Here is a 22,488-nt window from a genome sequence, read left to right as displayed (position 1 = left end):
AAGCAGAGGTGTTTTTTTTTTCTTGGCCATCTTTTGGTCGCTTGCGGAAAAAACGCGTTATGTCCTTTCTTGACGTGGATTCCGCCTTTGACCTCCATTTGAAATCAGTGGGAGGTAGAAAAGACCTGCAGCGCTAGTTCCTGAGCGTTTGCCTGTTTTGTTTTTTTTTGCTCGCGGTCCTTGCATTCGCTTCAATGGCTGCGGACGAAAAAACCGCTGAGTGAAAAAATACGTACAGGCAGTTCAAAATCTGCCTCGAGATTCCGGAAGGAATTCTGAGGCAGATTTTTTTTTTTTTCTGCCTGAAAAATTTGTGTGAACAGGGACTAAGAATGTAACCTACACACAGGAAAATAGTATGATGGAAAGATTTTCATCTCTTCTGTGTTTTGGATCCATCCTGGTTTTGGCTTCCAAATACTGATGGAAAATACTGTCCGAAATGCTGCCGTGTGAAAGTGACTTTTCTCCGAGCCGTTTTTAACATATTCTAGAAACCTCTCTGCGATCCTTCCTCCTTTCACTTCTGGTATATATGGCTCTAGCAGTTGCATAGATGGTTACATGAGCGTTGACCGTTGCTCCAGACATTGGTGACACGTCTACACCTATGAGTCGGGATTCAGGTGACCTCTGTAAAAGGTGTGATGTGTAAGTACAGATTGCACATAGTGGGGGAGGTTTACTGAGCTGTGTAAGCTTTTAGATGTACTATATTTATCCGTGGTGCATGCTGGAAGATAAATTTGATGCATCTAGCTAGAATTTTTAGACACTTTTCTTCTCCTTTTTGTGAATTTTGGGCCAGAACTTTGGGCAATTTGGCACATTTTAGGACACACCCCTTATCTACTAAGCCACATTCCCTTTTCAGAACTTTTAGTGTCTAAAGAGGTACAAACATCTGTTCTAGAATGTAATGCGCCAAATTGTGGCGCATTTTTTGACACATTCGAAACGCGCACACACTAGTGATTTTGGAAATGTTTTTTTTAACTAGACTGGGAGAGACTGACGTGCGGTGAGCATCCAATCACAGTAGGGGTGTGTTTCGTGTCTTCTAGGGTTCCTACCTTTTGGCTGCATCAAATGATTTCGCAAGCAGGATCTGGACCGTTGATGATTACCGCCTTCGGGTAAGACCATTTATTTAGTTATTTATTTTTAGATTGTATACCACAGTGACTCCATGACACCCGGCCGGACTTTTAGATGAACATACTTTGAGAATTCATACTCTGCTGGTAGCTGTGCCAAAACAGTGTTAACAAAAACTATCCTGTGATGAGAGAATCTGATGGGGATTTTCTTGTATTGGTTACTGTGCCTCTCGAGAGTTGTATTTGGAGAGTAGAGCCTCTGTAATTGGGGAAGAAAAAACAAGAAATAGGCCAAGTTTTTCATGTTTTTTTTTTTTTTATGTGGGTCCGTGCTGCTTGTATTACATTTTATTATCTTTATTCACATAGCATACACTGACGGGACACAGTGGAAAGGTTTTGTCTGCTAAATTCTTACTGGACAATGCTCGAATTGTGTCAGGAAGTCACGACCGTACATTGAAACTCTGGGATCTGCGTAACAAAGTGTGTAAGTATTTTCGAATATCAATGTTTTTTTTTTAGAAAATAACTTTAATAGAAAAATATTTAAAAAGATGCTTCAATAGACCTAAAAAATACAGCTTCATCTTCTGCAATCTGCATTGCCACAAAGTTTATGGATGCGGATTCTGCTCCCTTGGGCCATTAGGTAATACTCTTCCTACTAGTGTAACTTATTATGGGCGTCTTGTGCACTTTACATTTAAGATTGCGTTTGTGTATGTATACTCATTTATATAATCTTTTTTCTTGGACTCCAGGTATCAAGACTGTATTTGCTGGTTCCAGCTGCAATGACATTGTCTGTACTGAACAATGTGTGATGAGTGGGCACTTTGACAAAAAGATACGTTTTTGGGATATTAGGTATGTGGGATACTCTTGGCAACTTTCTATTTCTGACATGTCCGAGAGGTGTAAGAATGTGTCTTTGGGAGGTCTGAGAACTTTATTTCCCGCTGACTGCTAAAATGAAGTGGCCATGGCACTTTTCTTTGGAACATATGAAAAATATTTTTATCGTTTATATAGTTAACTTGCAAGCTCCTCTATATGGTAAACTGTCAGTTCACACCGTTTTTTTGTCACTGGTTTTGATGTAGAGACCGTGTTGGAATCCGTGCCGAAAAACTTCTGAATTCGCCCCCTTTGATTTCAATGGGAGGCAGAGGTGCTTTTTTTTTTCCAGGCGGCTGTCGGCCACTCGCGGGGGGAAAACCGTCAATCACACGTGGCGCTAGTTTCTGAGGGTTTTTTTTTTTTAGCCAGAGGTTGTTGAATAGATTCAATGATCGCAGGCGAAAAAGCAGAAAAAACGCATTCAAACGGTTTTAAATTGTATTTATTTTTTTATATAAATCTTGCCTATGAAAAAAACTTTTTTTTTCAGTTACCTGCCTGAGATTTCATGTTTTTACATTGCCTAGGGTGAAATCCACGGCAAGCCCTTAAATCTGAAGCTGAAAATTCCACAACATATGTTTTTGAAAACCCCATTCCCGTTTATTGCACTGAAAAGCTGCCATGTTTGAATGTGGCCTAACCAGCAGAGTCCTCTATCCTTTTCTCGGTGTGATTTCTGTTATTTTGTATGTTTACTGCTTACCTTGATTGTAAAGTGCTGTGGCATAGGTTGGCATTATATCAATAGTGCCATGGTTCATATTATTAAAATTTATTTTTATTAACTCATTAGAACAGAGTGCATAGTACGGGAGCTGGAGTTACAAGGTAGAATCACAGCTCTGGATTTGAACCCTGAGAGGACGGAGCTGCTCAGTTGCTCTCGAGACGACCTGATCAAGATCATAGATTTGCGTGCCAATGCAGTGAAACAGACTTTTAGGCGAGTTGGAGAGAATCATTGGCCCCATCTGTTTAACACATTGGTCTGCTTTTTTTTATAATGAGCCACGTTATTTGTGAGGCTGTGACTAATATCCTATGTAAGGATCGATCTTGTATGCATTAATGCTTGCAGAAATAATTGTTCCCTGCAGGGGTTGTGATCACCTTTTAAATTGTCTGGCCTTAGAAAAATGTCTTTATCTCATGCAGAAGACACTTTACTGTTTGTTTTTTTTCAAATGTATATATTTTTTTTATATACTAAATTTCATCTTTGCTTTTTAGTGCTCAGGGTTTCAAGTGTGGATCTGATTGGACTAGAGTCATTTTTAGGTAAGCATTTCATCAAATTAAGAACAGATGTGGAGGAATAGGGCGGTTAACATTTGTCTTCAAACATCCTTCTTTATGTAAAAATTGCATGGTTAAAGTTTTTACTGTAAATGGGATTTTAACCTCATATATGGACACTTCATGGAAACTACACACCTAGTTAAAGAGTCTATGGGTTCAGTCCTTGCAAGATGCTGGGGCACTCCCACCACAAAATATCTCTACATCAACTTCATGCAATCCTGCCTATATGGAGGGTTGGATTTATGTGGGCAATGAACACAAATTGCCCATATAGCCCCAGATAAGGACACAATAGTTGGGTATCGCTTTGGAGGGACGTCCTCTCCAGAAATAATTTGGCTCAAACTTAATGAGGTTGTCCGGCCATGGAACCGTTTTTCATACTGATGACCTATCCACAGGATAGGTCATCCGTATATGATCGGTGGGGGTCCGTCTTCTGGACCCCTCACGGATCAGCTGCCCTGGTTGCCTCCGGGCGCCAGACATTCATGCCGGAAGCAGATGGCTCCGGTCACCGTATAGCGGTCGTGCTGCAGTACTACAGCTCTGCTCCTATTCAAGTGAATAGTAGCAGAGCAGCAGTTCTGCAGTACGGCCGCTATGCAGTGTATGGAGTCGTCATCTTCCGATACCGAACACTGCATATAGTGCATAACATTTGGTTCCTGGAGGCAGCCGGAACAGCTGATCGTTGTGGGTTTTGGACCACCGCCGATCATAATCTGATGGCCTATCCTCATCGTTATGAAAAACGGTCCCGTGGCCGGAAAAAAACATTAAATCTAAAAGCTTGAATATTTTTGATACAGTTAAGGAAATAAGTATTTGATCCCTTGCTGATTTTGTAAGTTTGCCCACTGTCAAAGACATGAACAGTCTAGAAATTTTTAGGCTAGGTTAATTTTACCAGTGAGAGATAGATTATATTAAAAAAAAAAACTGAAAATCACATAGTCAAAATTATATATATTTATTTGCATTGTGCACAGAGAAATAAGTATTTGATCCCCTACCAACCATTAAGAGTTCAGCCTCCTCCAGACCAGTTACATGCTCCAAATCAACTTGGTGCCTGCATTAAAGACAGCTGTCTTACATGGTCACCTGTATAAAAGACTCCTGTCCACAGACTCAATTAATCAGTCTGACTCTAACCTCTACAACATGGGCAAGACCAAAGAGCTTTCTAAGGATGTCAGGGACAAGATCGTAGACCTGCACAAGGCTGGAATGGGCTACAAAACCATAAGTAAGACGCTGGGTGAGAAGGAGACAACTGTTGGTGCAATAGTAAGAAAATGGAAGACATACAAAATGACTGTCAATCGACATCGATCTGGGGCTCCATGCAAAATCTCACCTCGTGGGGTATCCTTGATCCTGAGGCAGCTGGGACCACAGTCACCAAGAAAACCATTGGTAACACATTACGCCGTAATGGATTAAAATCCTGCAGTGCCCGCAAGGTCCCCCTGCTCAAGAAGGCACATGTACAGGCCCGTCTGAAGTTTGCAAATGAACATCTGGATGATTCTGAGAGTGATTGGGAGAAGGTGCTGTGGTCAGATGAGACTAAAATGTAGCTCTTTGGCATTAACTCAACTCGCCGTGTTTGGAGGAAGAGAAATGATGCCTATGACCCAAAGAACACCGTCCCCACTGTCAAGCATGGAGGTGGAAACATTATGTTTTGGGGGTGTTTCTCTGCTAAGGGCACAGGACTACTTCACCGCATCAATGGGAGAATGGATGGAGCAATGTACCGTCAAATCCTGAGTGACAACCTCCTTCCCTCCACCAGGACATTAAAAATGGCTCGTGGCTGGGTCTTCGAGCACGACAATGACCCGAAACATACAGCCAAGGCAACAAAGGAGTGGCTCAAAAAGAAGCACATTAAGGTCATGGAGTGGCCTAGCCAGTCTCCAGACCTTAATCCCATCGAAAACTTATGGAGGGAGCTGAAGATCCGAGTTGCCAAGCGACAGCTTCGAAATCTTAATTATTTACAGATGATCTGCAAAGAGGAGTGGGCCAAAATTCCATCTAACATGTGTGCAAACCTCATCATCAACTACAAAAAACGTCTGACTGCTGTGCTTGCCAACAAGGGTTTTGCCACCAAGTATTAAGTCTTGTTTGCCAAAGGGATCAAATACTTATTTCTCTGTGCACAATGCAAATCAATATATATAATTTTGACAATGTGATTTTCTGTTTTTTATATAATCCATCTCTCACTGGTAAAATTAACCTAGCCTAAAAATTCTAGACTATTCATGTCTATGACAGTGGGCAAACTTACAAAATCAGCAAGGGATCAAATACTTATTTCCTTCACTGTAGATGATAATTCCGCCTATATACCAAAATAGTCATCTTCTCTTCATATTTTTGTACAGCCCTGATGGTAGATATGTGGCAGCGGGGTCAGCAGAGGGGACTCTATATTTCTGGAATGTGATGACCGGGAAAGTGGAAAAGATTCTTGGCAAGCAGCATTGGTAAGACTGAATGTAATTTGGGTTCATATTAGACATATTGGGGTAATTTATTAAGACACGCGTTTCATACGCCATCCTTGATAGGAAACAAGCTAGCGCAAAATTCAACTAATTTATTAAGAGGTGCACGCCTCTTAATAAATTGGTTGCATGTTCTGTTGTTTCTGCGCCACTGGGTGAAATCTACGCCAGCCGGTTTCTAGTGTAAATTATAGTAAATGTGTTGGGCCGCAAGTAGCGCCATCCCTTCCGCTAAGCTCCATCTGCTTTTTTAGAAAGTGGTGGAAACGGCACAAACGTCACAATTTTTGCGACTGAGACATTCCAACTTTTGCACGCCAGGAAGCTGACATAGAAAAGTTGTTAAATATCCCCATTGTCTTTTGTGCAGCAATATATTGTCTAGTATTCATATTAACCTTTTTAATTCGGTACACATTGATTCCCATGTGTAAGCATCCTGCCAATATTTCATGGATTGCATTGCTCATGCTTCTCTTCTCTACAGCTCCTCTATTAATGCTGTGGCCTGGTCTCCCTCTGGTGCCTACGTAGTAAGTGTGGACAAAGGAAGCAAAGGAGTATTATGGTCTGACTTTTGAGTGGTTTCTCACCCAAAGACAAAGCCTACACTGGTGACAAATGGCTCTCTGCTATTTCATTTGTTGGTAACAGTACACAATTGTACAAAGAGATATGGACTCTACCCAGAAGCCTTGTTTAACAGATTGCAGACCATGTGATTGTGCACAAAGCCCTGCAGGGGACTCATCGCTGTGAAGTGAAGGAACTTGAAATTGCTTTAAAATGACAACATTTATGACACCTTCTATATAAAGATCTATAAAGATTGTTAAATGAAGTCATATATTATAATATATCCAGAATTTTACAAACTTTTTTTCATCCTTGATTGAAGTTTTCATGGGGAGGTATGTTCAAGAATCGTGCAGAAAGTGTAGATCTGGCTTATAGTCCAATCAGATTCCAGCTTTTTATCTTCTATAATCGGATTGGTTGGTGTAGGAAGATATGCAGCTCCTTCAATTTACTTTTGCGCCAGTTTTCATAAGAGATCCCTGGGATTTTTATGGAAAATGTAACTATTTTAGAACGGATTGGGAAATTGGTTTCAAGTTGTGAATGTCTTCTCTATGGATACATGCGACTGTGGGTTTTGATTAGCAGATAAGCTAATAATGTGCTTGATATTTTATTGCAATACACCATAAGAACATGTTTTTAATTTATAGTTTGCCATATAAATATCTGCATAAAGGCACTTTAGATACGCGTGAAAAATTCGACTTAATCCGGCATCCACACAACCTCACAGATCCTGTAGTAGTTAGGACATTGACATAGCACTCCGGGAAAGGTTTAATACTTTATTTCCTATTGACCATAGCCATGGGTCCTGCAACTTCTACCCTGACCTGCAGATACAGTGTTGTGTTTTAGACTAAATCTACAGGGAGACCTGAAAATTGACGAGCAGCCCAAAATAGGATACTTCCAAAATAAATCCCTGTATCCTCTCGCTAGGTTGGATTCATACATGCAGGGCACATCCACTTCAGCAATTTTTCCAGCCACTATAAGTTTAATAGTAAGATCCTCACAACCTCTCTCAACCTTTAAGGAACCTGGTTGTTGTACTGCTGCCATCACAATACCAGGCTGTATGGGCTATGCTGAGCCTAATGAATGGCACAATGGTGCATCAGTATGATGTAAACCCTCTAGTCTAGTTCCTTCCAACCCCTTTCAATTGTCAACTATTAAAACTCATGCACACAGCAATGCATCGTGCACAGACCCATACGACAGGGTACGATGCTGTGTGCTTGAGGCCGCCTTATGAACAGAGAATAGCTGTCAAATAAGTTTGTATGTGGCAATTTTCTTTTTAACTTGTGTTGCACTTTTTATGTGGCAGAGTGGGAAAAAAAATCTAGTAACTCGTCTGTTCGTACAGTTTTTTTGTATTCTCTATTCTGTTTGATGGCCAGGATACCAAAGCATGCTGCGCAATTCTTTTCAGTAAAAATAAATGAAACCTGTAACCCAAGTCATGAGATCTGCTACAAAACAAATGTTAACTGAGCTGTTATTTCATTTATGGCTCCTATGAAAAGAAACAAAAAATTCAGGTTCACATATCGCTCTGAAGTCCCTTCCCCTAGGAATGCATTGAGGAACTTATCTGTCGTTTTTAAAAGGTAGCCACTTATGTTTCCCACCTTCAATTCGTATACACCTTTCTTGCAGATCGCTCGTACATGTTATGATTGAAATGTCTTGCTTTAACCCTCATGCACAGGGCAGAGCCGAAGCCAGTTTATGTGCCGCCATAATAAGGCGCTTCAATACGGTGCCATAAGAGGGAGATATTCACCTCTAGTATGAATGATTCTAGGTTATTCTAGTTTAGCAATACTGCGTCCAATGGAACATGCCACATAATCTGACATTGAAAATGACCATATGCCTGTGTATGACATTGGATGCATACATAGGTACATTAGGGCCCCATAGACTATAGAAAATGGCTTTGGTAATATGGAGCTTTTATACATTTTTTTTGTTTTATTGACTCCCATTTAAATGTTTGCTAGTTAAAGGGAATCTGTCACCAGCGTCTCACCTATTGAACTCTCCTCACACCTCGCTGGCCGCTGCTGTCAAAAGTTCATTGCCATTATCCCCTCTCCTCTTCCGACTGTAAATAACGGTCTCCAAGCATTTCGCGCCTTTTATGGTAATCCGGCAGTCTCGTTTGTTACTCTTCTGTTCGCCCACCGCTGAAAACTCACCCGCCCTGAATGCCAAAATCTTTTTATGACTTTTCGCGCATGCGCCCGTCATGTATGGTCTAATACCATTCCCTGCTTCGTCCGGGCCGCAAATCTAGTTACTGTGCATGCGCCGCTATTGTGTCCCTTTTGTGCGCACGCACCAGAACAGGACATTGATGCGCAAGCGCTGGATTTCACATGTGCTGGAGAGAGGCAAGGAGCTGTGACTCAAAATTAAGGAGGCGAGGTTAACTCAAAGGCTTGAGGAATGGAGATATGACTTTTATGCTCATTAGCATACGGTACGGGAACACTAAACTGAATACTAAAGGTACAGAGCCGACTTAGAAGATAATTATGGGTTGCATACAAATGATTTTTCAACCTCTTCCACCAGGTATTGCTGGTTTAATGGGTGAAATGCTGGTGACAGGTTCCCTTTATCAGTCCTGTGCTTGATAGTGATATCCAGAATTCTTTGTCGTAATGTTCCACCATGACAAAATACACGAGTATAGGACACTCACACGAGGGATTTACTTATATATAGGCCACAGACTATTCAGGTAAGTACACTATGGAAGTTGGTGTATTTGAGATCCTCGTTTGTTTGCTGTGTTTTAAGCACCAGCAATATGTATGGGATTTTTAAAATGTAACCGGCCCATTAAAGGGGATTTCCCATCTTAGACAGTTATGGCATATCCACAGGATATGCCATAAATGTCTGATAGATGCGTGTTCCAGCTCTGGGACCCGCACCTATATCGAGAACGGGGGTCACCCAACTACTGCGTCGGCTGGTGCGGTGGCCACTGGCTGCCAATTCCAGACAGGTAATAGTGGAGAGAGGGCAGCGCATGCACACAGCTCTCCATTTTGTAGGCATGGGAGTTACGGAAATATCCTTGGCTGTTTCCGTAACTCACATTGAACAGAATAGAGAGTTGCTCACATGCCCGGCTTTCTCTTCACTGGTCCCAATCTGGAATCTGCAGCCAGTGGCCACCACACCAGCCAAATTAGGGATTGGGTGACACGTGTTCTTGATATAGGTGTGGGTCGCCAAGCTGCCATAGTGTATTGGTAAATGTCTACTTGGAAGAGTATATATTGCACCTGTTATCTATTCAGGGAGCCTTTATTCAATGCACTTTGTTTTCTTGATGTAGGTATTTAGACATACTATTATCAAAGAACTGGTTGAGCAAAGTCAGATTATTAGGACTTTTCTCCTTTCTCATTCAAGCTGCTATTTTTATGAATTTCGGGTAAGATAGGATAGGACCAGTCACCCATTTAAAACTGGCATCAAATCAGAGGGCTAAAATAACCAAAAAGCAATTCCTCCACACATTATCTATAAGAATGGTTTCATACAAACGTATTATGGCAACATGCCGGAGCCGTATATATTTAGAACCGGATCGGATCACGTCCTATGAGATCAGAAGAGCGTTTCCCAAAACCGCCTTTATCGGGAACATATCCAGTCTTTGGCCGTGAATACACGGCTCCTGCCTGGAAACTTTATGCGCTTGTGTGGATCCAGCCAATGAGGACACGACACAATTTATGTCCTGTTTTAAATGGATGACTTTGTACTGTATTTCTGCTGTAAAAGTAATTTATTCTAAAACTGCCTTCCACTGTTTAACAGAAACTGCATTACATCGCTTTAAAAGAGATAAAGAAGCTGCACTTTCACCATAAAATATGGCTGCACGGGGGCGGGATGTATCTTCTGAGCATGCTACCAATTGTTTAGAAGGTCATTGTGTTATTGCAGCAAATATTAGGCTATTGCATTGTACATTCCTTCACAAATAAAACAGGAGCGTGTGTTGCGGGCCGCTTGCTTTGTAATTCAACATGTAACCCCCCGCCCCCATGGTATGTCTACAGTCCTTCTTTTAAAGAGGAGTCCGCTGTGTTCTGGTCCCTCTGTGTCATGCTGCTTGTGTTTTTATTTATTCTGGTCTTTTGGTTTGAACAACCAACCTTGTAAATAAACTTGACATTCTGTCCTCACTCTGAGTTTAACAATTTCTTCATTCTGCATTTTTAAGTTTACTTTCAGAATTGGCTATAATGTAGCAGCAGATAAAAACATGTCAGAGCAACGTTCATTCCAGTAGGTATTATCGAACAATCTAGAGTAGATGTGGGAAAAAAAAATAATAGACTTGCAGATTAACAGTGGCAGCGACGACTTTATTCCAGCAAAGTTCATGGAAACCAGTGACTATGTAATGATATCACGGGATTTCTTGTGTCGCAGATGACATGACGGTCTGTGGTTCCCTGCACTTCTCTCTAAACACAACATTGGACGTTTGGCTGTTGACTCCGAGTACATTGATCTAGATATTTATGTGCAAGAAAAAGTAAGTACACCCTGTAGAGTTACCAGAATTTTGAGCATTGATTACTAATAAAATGTCTGATTTTTATCTAAGTCACAATTCTAGACACACAATCTTGCTAAACGAATAACTTATGAACAGTTGTACTGTTCATGTCTTTTATTCCGCAAATTGAGTAAACATGCACAGTGAAGGGTGAAAAAGAAAGTGAATCCTTGACTTTAATAACCTGTAGATTCCCCTTTTAGCAGGAATCACTTCCGCCAAATGTTTCTGGTAGTGGCAGATAAGATTTGGACAACGTTGATAAATTTTGGACCATTCCTCCCTGCCAATGTGTTTCAGTTCATCAATATATCTGGAATGTCTTGCATGCGCTGCCCTTTCAGGTCCTGCTACAGCATCTCAATAGGGTTAAGGTCGGGAGTTTGACATTGCAAAACACAGAGCTTCTTTTTCAACCATTCTTTAGTTGATTTACTTGTGTGCTTTGTGTTAGTGTCTTGTTACGTCACCCAATGCTGCCCTTATATTCTCCTGTAAAATGGTTTGATGCACCCTTTGAATTCATTGTTTCCTCAATGCTTGCAAGGCGTCCAGGGCCTGAGGCATCAAAGCAGCCCCAAGAAGTTGATGGGCACAGAAATAGATACATTTGCTTTTATTACTTCATAGTTGTTCAGTTATATTTAACTATGCAGCATATGTGGTATCGGAAAAAACAAAACTTTCAATCATCCAGCGATGCACAAGTCCATAAGGTTATAAACACACTCACACGGTCTGTCGGTTTCTGTGGCTTTATTTTCGGTGCGGCTTTTTCTTGATGCCGGTATAGCTTTTCCCTACATAATCACAGGGCAAAGAATTTCAATCAACACGAATAATATAAGTAGATACGACATCATACTTCAATAGAGTGAAAATTACCAATACAAACAAAATTACGTTATAAGCAATAACAGCTGAGTAAACAAATTGGTCTCAATAAATTATACAATGTTTTGTCTACTTTCACGCACCTAAATATGACTTACCTGCAGACATCAAAGGGTTACCATCACCTCTGTAGCCTAAAATAACATTTTGGCTGCTTCCATTGCAGCACATTTTGTCACACCCACCTAGCCACTACATATAAACCCGCGGACTACTAACATCGCTGGATGATAGCCATGACTAAGAACACTGCAAGTGTTCGAAACGCGTAGGCTTCAAATACCTACTGGAAACTGCCTTACTGCTATGTCTTGTTTGTATGCCCGATTTGAACACTTCAACAGCGCTGGATCAACCTCTTTTCTTCCCATTTGCTGCTTACCGTGGACCGTCACGGATATCCGAGCGAAGCTGGAGTGTCAGACGTTGGACTGGTGAGCTGGAGGTTTCCTTCCCTTGTTTCTTTGTTCAAACACAATAAGGGAGTCAACTGTATGAATGGATATAGCAAAGCCTGGTGTAAAATATACCACTGGTATTTCCTTTTTGTATTTAGAAAAATAAGTTCCTCTAGTAACAGTAAAGGGGGTGGTTGAGAGCTACATACAACATCATAACTATCAAGTACTGAATCCATGGCGCGTGCGGGGTCCATGACATGAAGCGCCAGGTGGTGACTAAGAGGCAGTATTTAACCAAGGGATAACTCATTCACTGAAAGAAACCTATTATCACAGGAGTTAATTTTCTCAATTGCTATCTTACTCCCTAGCTTAAAATATATTATTGCCAATAGTACCTGCTTTGCACTAAGAAAGTGAGTCACCTGTTGTTTTGTAAATTAATATGGTAAGAAAAAAACATCTTCCCTCAAATAGCTACTCCCACCAAGGATAAAGGTAAAACAGCTGTTCATAAAAAGGATGGAGAAATATCTAAAGTCTTCTGACAATGAAGAAGAGAATGATGGTGAGTTACCACTAAAAGACACGGCAATTTGGGGCTGATACCCACTAAATTGTACAAATTTTGGACAAAACATCTCAAGATATACAGTACTGTGCAAACGTTTTAGGCAGTTGTGGAAAGATGCTGCAAAGTAAGAATGCTTTCAAAAATAGAAATGTTGGGGGGTGGCTTGGTAGCCGTGACTGATTGCAGCTTGAGCGGAGAGCTCCGGCACCAAGCGACTGAAAAAAGCATATTATAACGTACTTTCAGGATGCTTACCTTCTCCTGATGAGCATAAATCATCCCTGATGATGACCCGCGGCAAACGGCAGCATCAAATGCGGGAAGTTGAAATTTTTCTTTGACAAGGAAAGGGATACAAAATCCGCAAATTCTGGTGCATCACCTTCCTCCACGGCCTCTGAGGCGGTGCCCTCTCATCTCCTCAGATGCGGCATTCATCCTCTGCGGTTGGCACAGAAGGGAGAACTTCAGCAAGCATACCCACTGACAAATCTCACATGTTCCCTCATGCGACTGGACGAGAGGCACACTTATGCTGCACTGGACAACAGCAGTCATCCTCCATAGCGCCTACCAACAGGCGTCCAGTAAAACAGACGCAGAAACTCCATGACACGCCTCGTGCGTTCTCAGAGCTGAGCCTCTCCCCACTGCACATCACTGTGGCCTTGACATGCTTTCAGACCAACCGGCTTCTGGCACATTGCTCAAAGACATGCTCTTGGCATTTAGCCAGTCTGCATACGGAGTTTGTTTTGGACATTGCCAGACAAAAGAAAGAACTTCCCTCTCCGTATCAACAACTGAAACTCTTGGCAGATCTCTCTGCGGCTACGCTGCGTTTCAGAAGACATCTAGCTCCTATTACGTCCACTCTGCGAGATCAGAAAGTTGCATACCATTGGGGATTCCCGGTAAAGATCCTGTTACTCCGCAATGGGACTATGCATTACATTTCGTCTCTAGAAGAAGGCACCAAGTTGTTGCACTTGTGGAATCTACCATCACCCGCGATGCTTGATGATAATGGGACACCCTCGCCTCATGTGAATGAGGAATGGCACACCTTGACACCCCGCAGGAGAACCAAGCATTGACTTGCTCTGCATTTAGATGGTGCCCCAAGAGTTCTCTGGCACACTGTGTGAAACCGTGAGTGACAACCCCTTCACACTTGCAGCTGTTCCAGCTGCATAGGCTGTTTGTTTCTACTTTGTTACATTGTTCACATTTTAAGCGATTTTGTTTTTTCAGGCTTTTCACAATATATGTTTTAGCGAACTTGTGTACTTATAAGGGATCACATATACTTACTCTGACAACTTTGTATCCATTTGAGCACATCTCCTCTCAAAGTCGATTGAGTACTGGACCCCATTCATATGGTCTTGTGTAGATATCTGAGCATTTTTACACCAAAACGCAAATTACCTGTTACGGTTCTTAAATTTGTTTCTTTGAATGCCAAGGGCCTGAACAGCCCTCACAAGCACTCCTTTATGTGGAAGGAGGCACTCCAATCTAGAGGTGATGTTTTTTGTGCCCAAGGGACACATATACTTGCTAAAGATGCTCATAGGCTCACACATGCACAATTCCCATGTATCTTTCAATGACACCACCTTAAAAAGCAAAGAGGGGTGGATGTTGGTGATTCAAAAATTTGATTGCACGTAATTCTATCTCTACGGTTCCTGACCCAAACGGTAGATTTATCAACTAAACAATATAATGTACACCATAAGTGTTGTATATGCTCCTAATCAACATCAGATTTGGTTCTTGGATAAAAATGTTCAGAAAGCACTTAAAGGCCACCTCGTCCTGTGTGGTGACTTGAATGCCATCCATGATAGTGCTCTCTCAACTTCCGCTGTACATAGACCGTTATCCCAAACCATGGGTCCTTTTTTACATAATGAGTTGCATGATATTTGCTGCATCCACCATTATTCGGAGCTGGATTTTTCCTTTTTCTCCTTCACACATGCTACTTATTCACGTATAGACATGTTTCTAGTAAATAGATCATTGCTAGACGCCGCTAAAAGCACCTACATCGATCTCATTAAATGGTCGGATCATGCAACTATATCATTACAAATAGAAGAATCCTATGACCGGGATAAAAAGTTTAGAGGTCTGGGCCTACCTAACATCCCTGACTACTTTACCGCAACTTGTGTCCCTACTGAGGAACTAGTGGATTGGGGATGTATCTCAACACTAGATACATATAGAAACCTTTTTAGTGTCGGGTCACAATCTGAGGGCTTTGCTGATGGCTTCTTTGACTTCAATGGCCATCCCCACCCCTACTTCTTATTTACTTCCTTGTTCTATTGGAAAAAATTCCACTCTAATAGTCTAACTACTCAAATTTCCCTACAGAAGGTGACCCCTATTGAGATATTTCAAATTGCTATTACCATTATGGATTTAGGATTTTGGAGAGAGAGGTATTGTGCACCTAAATGATCTGGTGGACGGTACTCAACTGATCCCATATTTTGATCTAACACATAAACATGGAATTTCCCATAGAGACTTTTACAAGTACCTAAAAATCAGACACCTTTTGTCCACTATTGACCCGAGACAAATTTCTACCAATGCTGAAGTGTTTCAGTGGTGGTCAACTCCATTACCCACCTCCAACTGTCTTAAACACATTTACTCTTTGCTGGGCTCTAAATCTTCATTTATTTTCTAAAAATTACTGATATATGGGCTCGGCTGCCCCTATACTCCCTAATAATGACGAACCTTGTCATTACCTTCGATGTTGATGTCATGACTTATGCTGTTAATAAGCCTATGTCGCTCTATATTTACTTGATTTATATGTATGTTCGAACCCTTTTTTCCCACATTCATGGTTTTCTTCCTTACGCTCAGGGAGAAAGCCTATTGGTAGCAGGTTCACGTCCTGTTGCCACATTGCCGCTTCAGTCTTTAAGGGATAAGGTACTTCAGAAAATCGACCCACTCCTTTTATCTTTTTCCAGGATGTCTTCGGGTATGTGCACACACAAACTCAAAAATGTCTGAAAATATGGAGCTGATCTCCCGATTTTCTGACGTTTTTTTAAGCCACTCACGATTTTCACGGCCGTTTTTGGAGATGTTTTTCGATAGTCTATGAAAAACGGCTCCAAAAACACCTGAAGAAGTGACATGCACCTCTTTTTCGTGACCATTTATTTACGCAGCCATTTTTCAAAACGGCCGCGAAAAAAACGGCCCATCGGAACAGAACGTCGTTTTTCCGATTGAAATCAATGGGCAGATGTTTGGAGGCTTTCTGCTCCCGATTTTTCGGCCGTTTATGGCCCAAAAAACGGCTGAAAATAAGCCGTGTGAACATACCCTTACAAAGATGTCTGCCTATAATGTTAGGGGACTAAATAAACCAAGGAAGAGAAGTCATATACTCTCACTCTTTAAAAAAAAAAAAAAAATCTAAATCAGACATTATTTTACTACAAGAGACCCACTTTAAAACCTCACATATACCCTCCTCACATCACCATCATTACTTGCAGTGGTTCCATTTCACCCACACTTCCTCGTCTTTCAGATGAGTAAGCATTGCCTTGTGTAGAAATCTGCTGTATCACCATATGTTAACTCAATCAGACCCCGGAGGTCATTTTCTGTTTATTAAAAAGACATTGGCGAACGTAACCATTTCAATTTCCAATCTGTATGCTCCGAATAAGTGACAAATTCCCTGCTTAACCCAAACCTTGGAAAAGTTACAGGTTTTTGCAGAAGGTGTGCTTTTGGTGGGGGGGTGATCTAAATCTAGCTCTGGACCCACTTCTGGATGCTTCTCTGCAACAATCCTCTCACTCTTTCTCATCCCTGCGCAGAGCTGGTAAACATCTCAACACTAGGTCTAATATACGTATGGCGCTTATTACACCCCAAGGATAGAGACTACTCTTTCTTCTCTAAGGCTTCGTTCACGTCTGCGCCAGGGTCTCGTTTCGTCGGAGCTTTCCGTTGGAACAGAACCCTGACTGACACAAACAGACACCGAAGGTTTCCGTTTCCACCACCATTTATTTCAATGGTGACGGATCCATTGCCAATGGTACCGTTTGTCTCCGTTGTGCAAGGGGTTTGTCGTTTTGACGGAATCAATAGCATAGTCTACTACGGAAACCTATGGCTTCCGTTTGTGTCTGTCAAGGCTCCGTTCCAACGGAAAACAATGTCGAACGGAGCCCTAGTGCAGATGTGAACGAAGCCTATTTTGCACAATTCACATGATAGATTGGACTATTGGTTTATTTCCAAACATCATCTCTCTATGACAATTAATGCAGAAATTTATGTCATGACCCTCTCCGACCACACCACAGTCCATCTAACGCTGAAAATATACCAGCTAGATCATGTTTCTGGAGACTCAATGATACCTTATTAGATGTTGACAGAGAGGCAGAGCGTGTTCGGAGGTCCCTTACGGAATTTTTTGCAGTGAACGAAATGCCTGATGTCTCTTCCCCTGTGGTGTGGGGGGTATAAGGGGTGAGTTTATTGCTCTAGGTTCCCGACTTAAAAAACAAAAGTCAGCAGAGCTCAACTCTATCCTTGCTCAAATCTATGCTATGGAGCCACTGGGGAAGAGATCCAGACCTGTCACAGTGCAACATGATTTAGCTACCCTAAGGGTATGTGCACACGACCTCTTTTCAGAAGTAATGGAGGCGTTTTACGCTTTGAATTATGCCTGAAAAGACGGCTCCAATACGTCGGCAAACATCCGCCCATTACTTTCAATGGGTCTTACGATGTTCTGTGCAAACGATCTGTCATTTTACGCGTCGCTGTCAAAAGACGGCGCGTAAAATTACGGCCGTGTCAAAGAAGTGCAGGACACTTCTTCGGATGTAATTGGAGCTGTTTTTCATTGACTCTAATGAAAACCAGCTCCAATTACGACCGTAAAAGATGGCGCGAAAAAACGCGTGCACTTGTAAAGACGTCTGAAATTCTGGAGCGGTCTTCTCCTGAAAACCGCTCCGTAATTTCAGATGTATTTGGCGTTGTCGTGTGCACATACCCTAAGACTTAAACTCAGGGATATTCTGAACATTCGTTCTGCTAGGAATTATCAATATGGTCAATTTAGACACTATGCACATAGAGACACTGGTAAAAGGAATTTTCTCCACTCTGCAAGTTTTCAGAGACTATCCTTCAGGTTCCAAAAAACATATGCACCTCTCCCAGAGTCATCCTGGATAGACACCCTTCTCTGATTTCCATCTACCCCCACCAAACTACTATCCAAAGTATATTCCGATCTCCTATCTCTCACTGCTCCGGATAAGCCCAGTTTCATTTTTGCATGGGAAGTGGAACTTCAAGACAAGTGGTCTCCCTCTGATATTGCAGCTATATTAACGCACTCCTGGTTTCTCAAAATGCGTCAAGATACAAGAAAACTCTTTCAAGGCCTTGACAAGGTCGTATAGAACCCCTAAATACCTGTTTAAAATTGGTCTATCCCCAGATGGTAATTGTTGGCGTTGCGATGGGAGTAAGGGTTCGATTTCCCATATTTGGTGGGATTACCCTCTAATTAAACCATTTTGGTCTGGAGTTTCCGATTTAGTCCGCCACATAACTGGCAAACGCATATCTCTTCAAGCATCCTTGATACTGGTCTGGCTGCCAGTAGTTTCCTTCACACTGTCCAGAAATGATCTCACCACACACATCATTATAGCTGCAAAATTGTTGATCCCTCTCAATTGGCGATCTAAGCTGCAACTATGACCCAGCTGAAGGACAAACTGGATCATATCTGTAGAATGGAGGAACTATGTAGCTGGGAACAGAGAACACACTCAAAATACATGACGATTTGGTCCCCCTGGAAGTGCTACAGACATGCTTCTCGCATCGTTAATATCACTACTGCCCAGAATACTTAGCACCTTTCCCTAGCTCCTTTGACAATATGCAGAGGCGTAGCTAGGTTCTCCTGCACCCGGGGCAAAGATTCAGATTGGCGCCCCCCCCCCAACTTATTTCCCGACATCTCCTTCCCCCTCGACATGTTTGCTTTCTCTACCAATCAATGAGGTGTAAATGTTTTTTCACAATTTTTTTTAATGGAACTCGAGCATAAAAGCATTTATACAATTTACAAGCGATATAGTTATATAATGTAATTAACATAAAAATTAATTAAAGAGGCCACACACAGCCCCCCTTGTAGATAGCGTGCACACACAGCCCCCCTTGTAGATAGCGTGCACACACAGCCCCCCTTGTAGATCGTGCCACACACATCCCCCCCTTGTAGATCGTGCCACACACATCCCCCCCTTGTAGATAGCGCCACACAGCACCCCTTGTAGATAGTGCAACACACAGCCCGCTTCCCCCCTTGTAGATAGCGGCACACTTCCCCCCCCCCCTGTAGATAGTGCCACACACATCCCGCCTCCCCTTTGTAAATAGCGCCACACTCTCCCACTTGTAAATAGTGCCACATTCCTCCCCCTTGTACTTAGCACCACACTGTAAACAGAGCGGTGAGCTGTAGCCTACCGCTACCACTCTCCACTCTGCCTGGTGTGACTTACCGGAGGAGACGAGGAGGTCATGCAACTAGAGTTGGTGACAGCCAAGGCCGGCCTTAGCTTGGATGGCGCCCTGTGCGGGACTCTCTATTGCCGCCCCCTACACAAACCAAAAATTAACCACATATATGGACACGCTGGAACATATATACTGTACATACATAAAGACAGATATTTAGACATACAGGCAAATATACATACACACATCTGGAATATATACATACAGGTAAATATATAGACGTACAGACACAGACTGGCAGATAAATACACAGACAGGGACATATACAAATACATAAAAGGCACATATATACAAGTACAAAGACACATTCACAAACAGACCCATATATACCCAGTACAGATAATATCGTAGATTTCATGTGCAGCCCTATGTAACACCACATATAACACAGTAAAAACTGAGTACAGATAATGTAGTAGGGTTACCTGCAGTCCCATGTTACACCACAGATAACACAATGATAACTCTGAGTACATATATTGTTGTAGATTTCACGTGCAGTCCTATGTAACACCACAGATAACACAGTGATAACTCTCTGAGTACAGATAATGTAGTAGATGTGAAACACAAACAAACACACAGACAAAGACACACACACGGTAACATATACACATACAAACACAGAGACACATACTGTATACACACTGCACACACACACAGACACTCACCATGTCTCCTTGCTGACAGGATCACAGGTTTCTGTCAGGACGGGCTGTGGGTGGAGCTTCCTCCTCTGCTTCTCGGCTGTTATTTACTTAACAGCAGAGCACAGAGTAGAGGCAGAGCCCAGTGGCCCCCCTACATGCTGGGAGGGTGCAGCATGGGAGTGGACCAGTCCCCTGACCTGAGTCATCTGACCTCATGTCACTGACGTGAGGTCAGGTGACAGGTAAGGTGTCTGGACTGGTCCACTCCCTGGCCGTCACAGACCCGAGTCAGAACGCCGCGGCGTGATTTCCTGGCTTCCTAAAGCTGCTGCAGTTGTCCGACATACAGGGCGCCTATCAGCAGCGATCAGCTGCTCTGCGGCGCCCCCCCCATTCCCTACAACCTAGTTGAGCCCGGGGCACGTGCCCCGCCTGCCCCCCCCCCCCCCAGCTACGTCCCTGCAATATGTTCCCTATTACAACGGCTACAGGAGGAGTTGTCACAGCTGCTTTTCGCTTCATCCTCCCAAACTTAAAAAGTTAACCCTACTGGCAATACTACCTGAGAGCGCGTTATATATGTTCTTATTTTTAGGAATGTCTTTTCTATGTGTTTCCTTTCTTTTACTTTTCAGTTTACGGCTGCTCAGCTTTGTATGTATGTAAGCCGTATATGACATGTTTCCATACCTTTCGGTGAGCTCCTGCATGAGCTTACTAACTCATTTTTTATTTCATTTTATCTCTGATGTAACCTGGAAACATTTATTTGCTATTCGCTGATGTATTTCTTCTGTTTGTTTATGTCCGTGAACTCTTTAACCCCTTAACGACATCCAACGTATGGGTACGTCGTTGTCGTTCGGTACTTAACGCAATCCAACGTATGGGTACGTTGGAGCGTTAAGTGGTCACTGTGTCTAAAGACACGGTGACAGACTAAAGATGGCTGCTGTCCCTGACAGCAGGCCATCTTTACACGTAGCCCAGTGGGGTGGCGCGCGCCACCCAGCATCTGCGATCAGTGCGATTGGACGGTCGGTTCAGACCGACCAATCACGGCTTTTTGCGGCTGAAACCTATAACTGTGCCACAGGGCACAGTGATACGGTGGGGATTGGTGCTGTTTAGGATGGCACCCCCCCCCCCCCATTGCTACCATCCTTGCTTAGGCCTTCTGTGCTGCGATCGTCATCTTCTGCATCTTGCTGTATGATAATCATCAATCATCAATCATCACTGATTTTTTTTCTTTTTTAGCAGCAGCATTAGTGATTCCGGAATTTCCCAGTCCCTGTTCCAGACCTCCCTCCAACCGCCCTGCCCTCCTTCTCCGTGTAGGTCCTGTGGCCGCTGATCAGCAATTTTTGGCACAGGACTTTTTTTGTTGACAGTTTTGCACCATCTCCGTGTGTGCGCCCTGTGCCACTGAGTGCGGATCAGTGAACGACATCACTGATCAGCATCTGCGTTAATTTTTTTTTTGACGCAGGTTTTGTTTTTTACTTTTTTTGCCAGCACCATCTCAGTGTGTGTGCTTTGCAGCCTCTGAGCGCTGATTAGTAACCGCCATCACTGATCGGCATTTTTGCTCATTTTTTGGCACCGTTTTTTTATTTCGGGCCTGTTTTTACTGCACCATTTTCTAGTGTGCGCCCTGTGGCCACTGAGTGCTGAGTTCATAATCCGCCTCAGTGGTAATTTATTGACGCAGGTTTTTTTGTGCCTTTTTTTATATATATAAAACTGTAAAAAAGTTAAATAAAATATAGTTAGGTGTTGCTAGTACCTGCATAGGTAGGACGTTAGGGTAGCGGTAGATTAGGTGTAGCTAGTACCTGCGTAGGTAGGGCGTTAGGGTAGCGGTAGATTAGGGGTTGCTAGTACCTGCGTAGGTAGGGCGTTAGGGTAGCGGACATTTAGGTTAACGTCTGTTTTATAATTAAAAAAAATACATAGCATTTTAGGTCCTTTTAGCTATACAAATTTTCTAAAGTTGGTGTCAATTTACTGTAGTATATTTCTTATACTACAGGTTTTTCTCTAACATATAGTGCTACATTTAGTGTCAGTGGTTACTGTAGCTTTATAGTTTTAGTCTAAATTGACTGCAATATAATTTTTATACTACAGGTTTTTTTTAGCACTAATATATAGCATTACAGATTTAGCGTCAGTTAGTGACGGACATTCAGTTTTTTTACTGAAGTTTGTTCACTAAATTTTACATAGCGTCGTTTTATAGTTTTAGCCTAAATTTACTGCAGTCGTTTTTACACTACATATTTATTTATTTTGCATATTCAACATCACTAAATTTT

The 22,488-nt window shown here is 42.3% G+C and overlaps 1 protein-coding gene across 4 annotated transcripts in view; it reads left to right on the top strand.

The window, feature by feature from the left end:
• ATG16L1 (autophagy related 16 like 1) overlaps positions 1-10,644 on the top strand; it is a 58,250-nt gene extending 47,606 nt beyond the window's left edge. For all 4 annotated transcript variants that reach the window (XM_075861309.1, XM_075861308.1, XM_075861307.1 and 1 more), the window contains 7 exons: positions 1,065-1,136; positions 1,470-1,590; positions 1,865-1,970; positions 2,800-2,949; positions 3,237-3,284; positions 5,714-5,815; positions 6,324-10,644. In XM_075861309.1, coding sequence (XP_075717424.1) covers positions 1,065-1,136; positions 1,470-1,590; positions 1,865-1,970; positions 2,800-2,949; positions 3,237-3,284; positions 5,714-5,815; positions 6,324-6,417 — 693 coding nt within the window. In that variant the 3' untranslated portion in view covers positions 6,418-10,644. The remainder of the gene's footprint in view (positions 1-1,064; positions 1,137-1,469; positions 1,591-1,864; positions 1,971-2,799; positions 2,950-3,236; positions 3,285-5,713; positions 5,816-6,323) is intronic.
• The last annotated feature ends 11,844 nt before the right edge of the window (positions 10,645-22,488 follow it).

Source organism: Rhinoderma darwinii, chromosome 4 (assembly GCF_050947455.1).
Source record: "Rhinoderma darwinii isolate aRhiDar2 chromosome 4, aRhiDar2.hap1, whole genome shotgun sequence".
Lineage (NCBI taxonomy): Eukaryota > Metazoa > Chordata > Amphibia > Anura > Rhinodermatidae > Rhinoderma > Rhinoderma darwinii.
The sequence above is the reverse complement of the archived record's forward strand: the minus strand, read 5'-3'. Positions and strand labels throughout refer to the sequence as shown.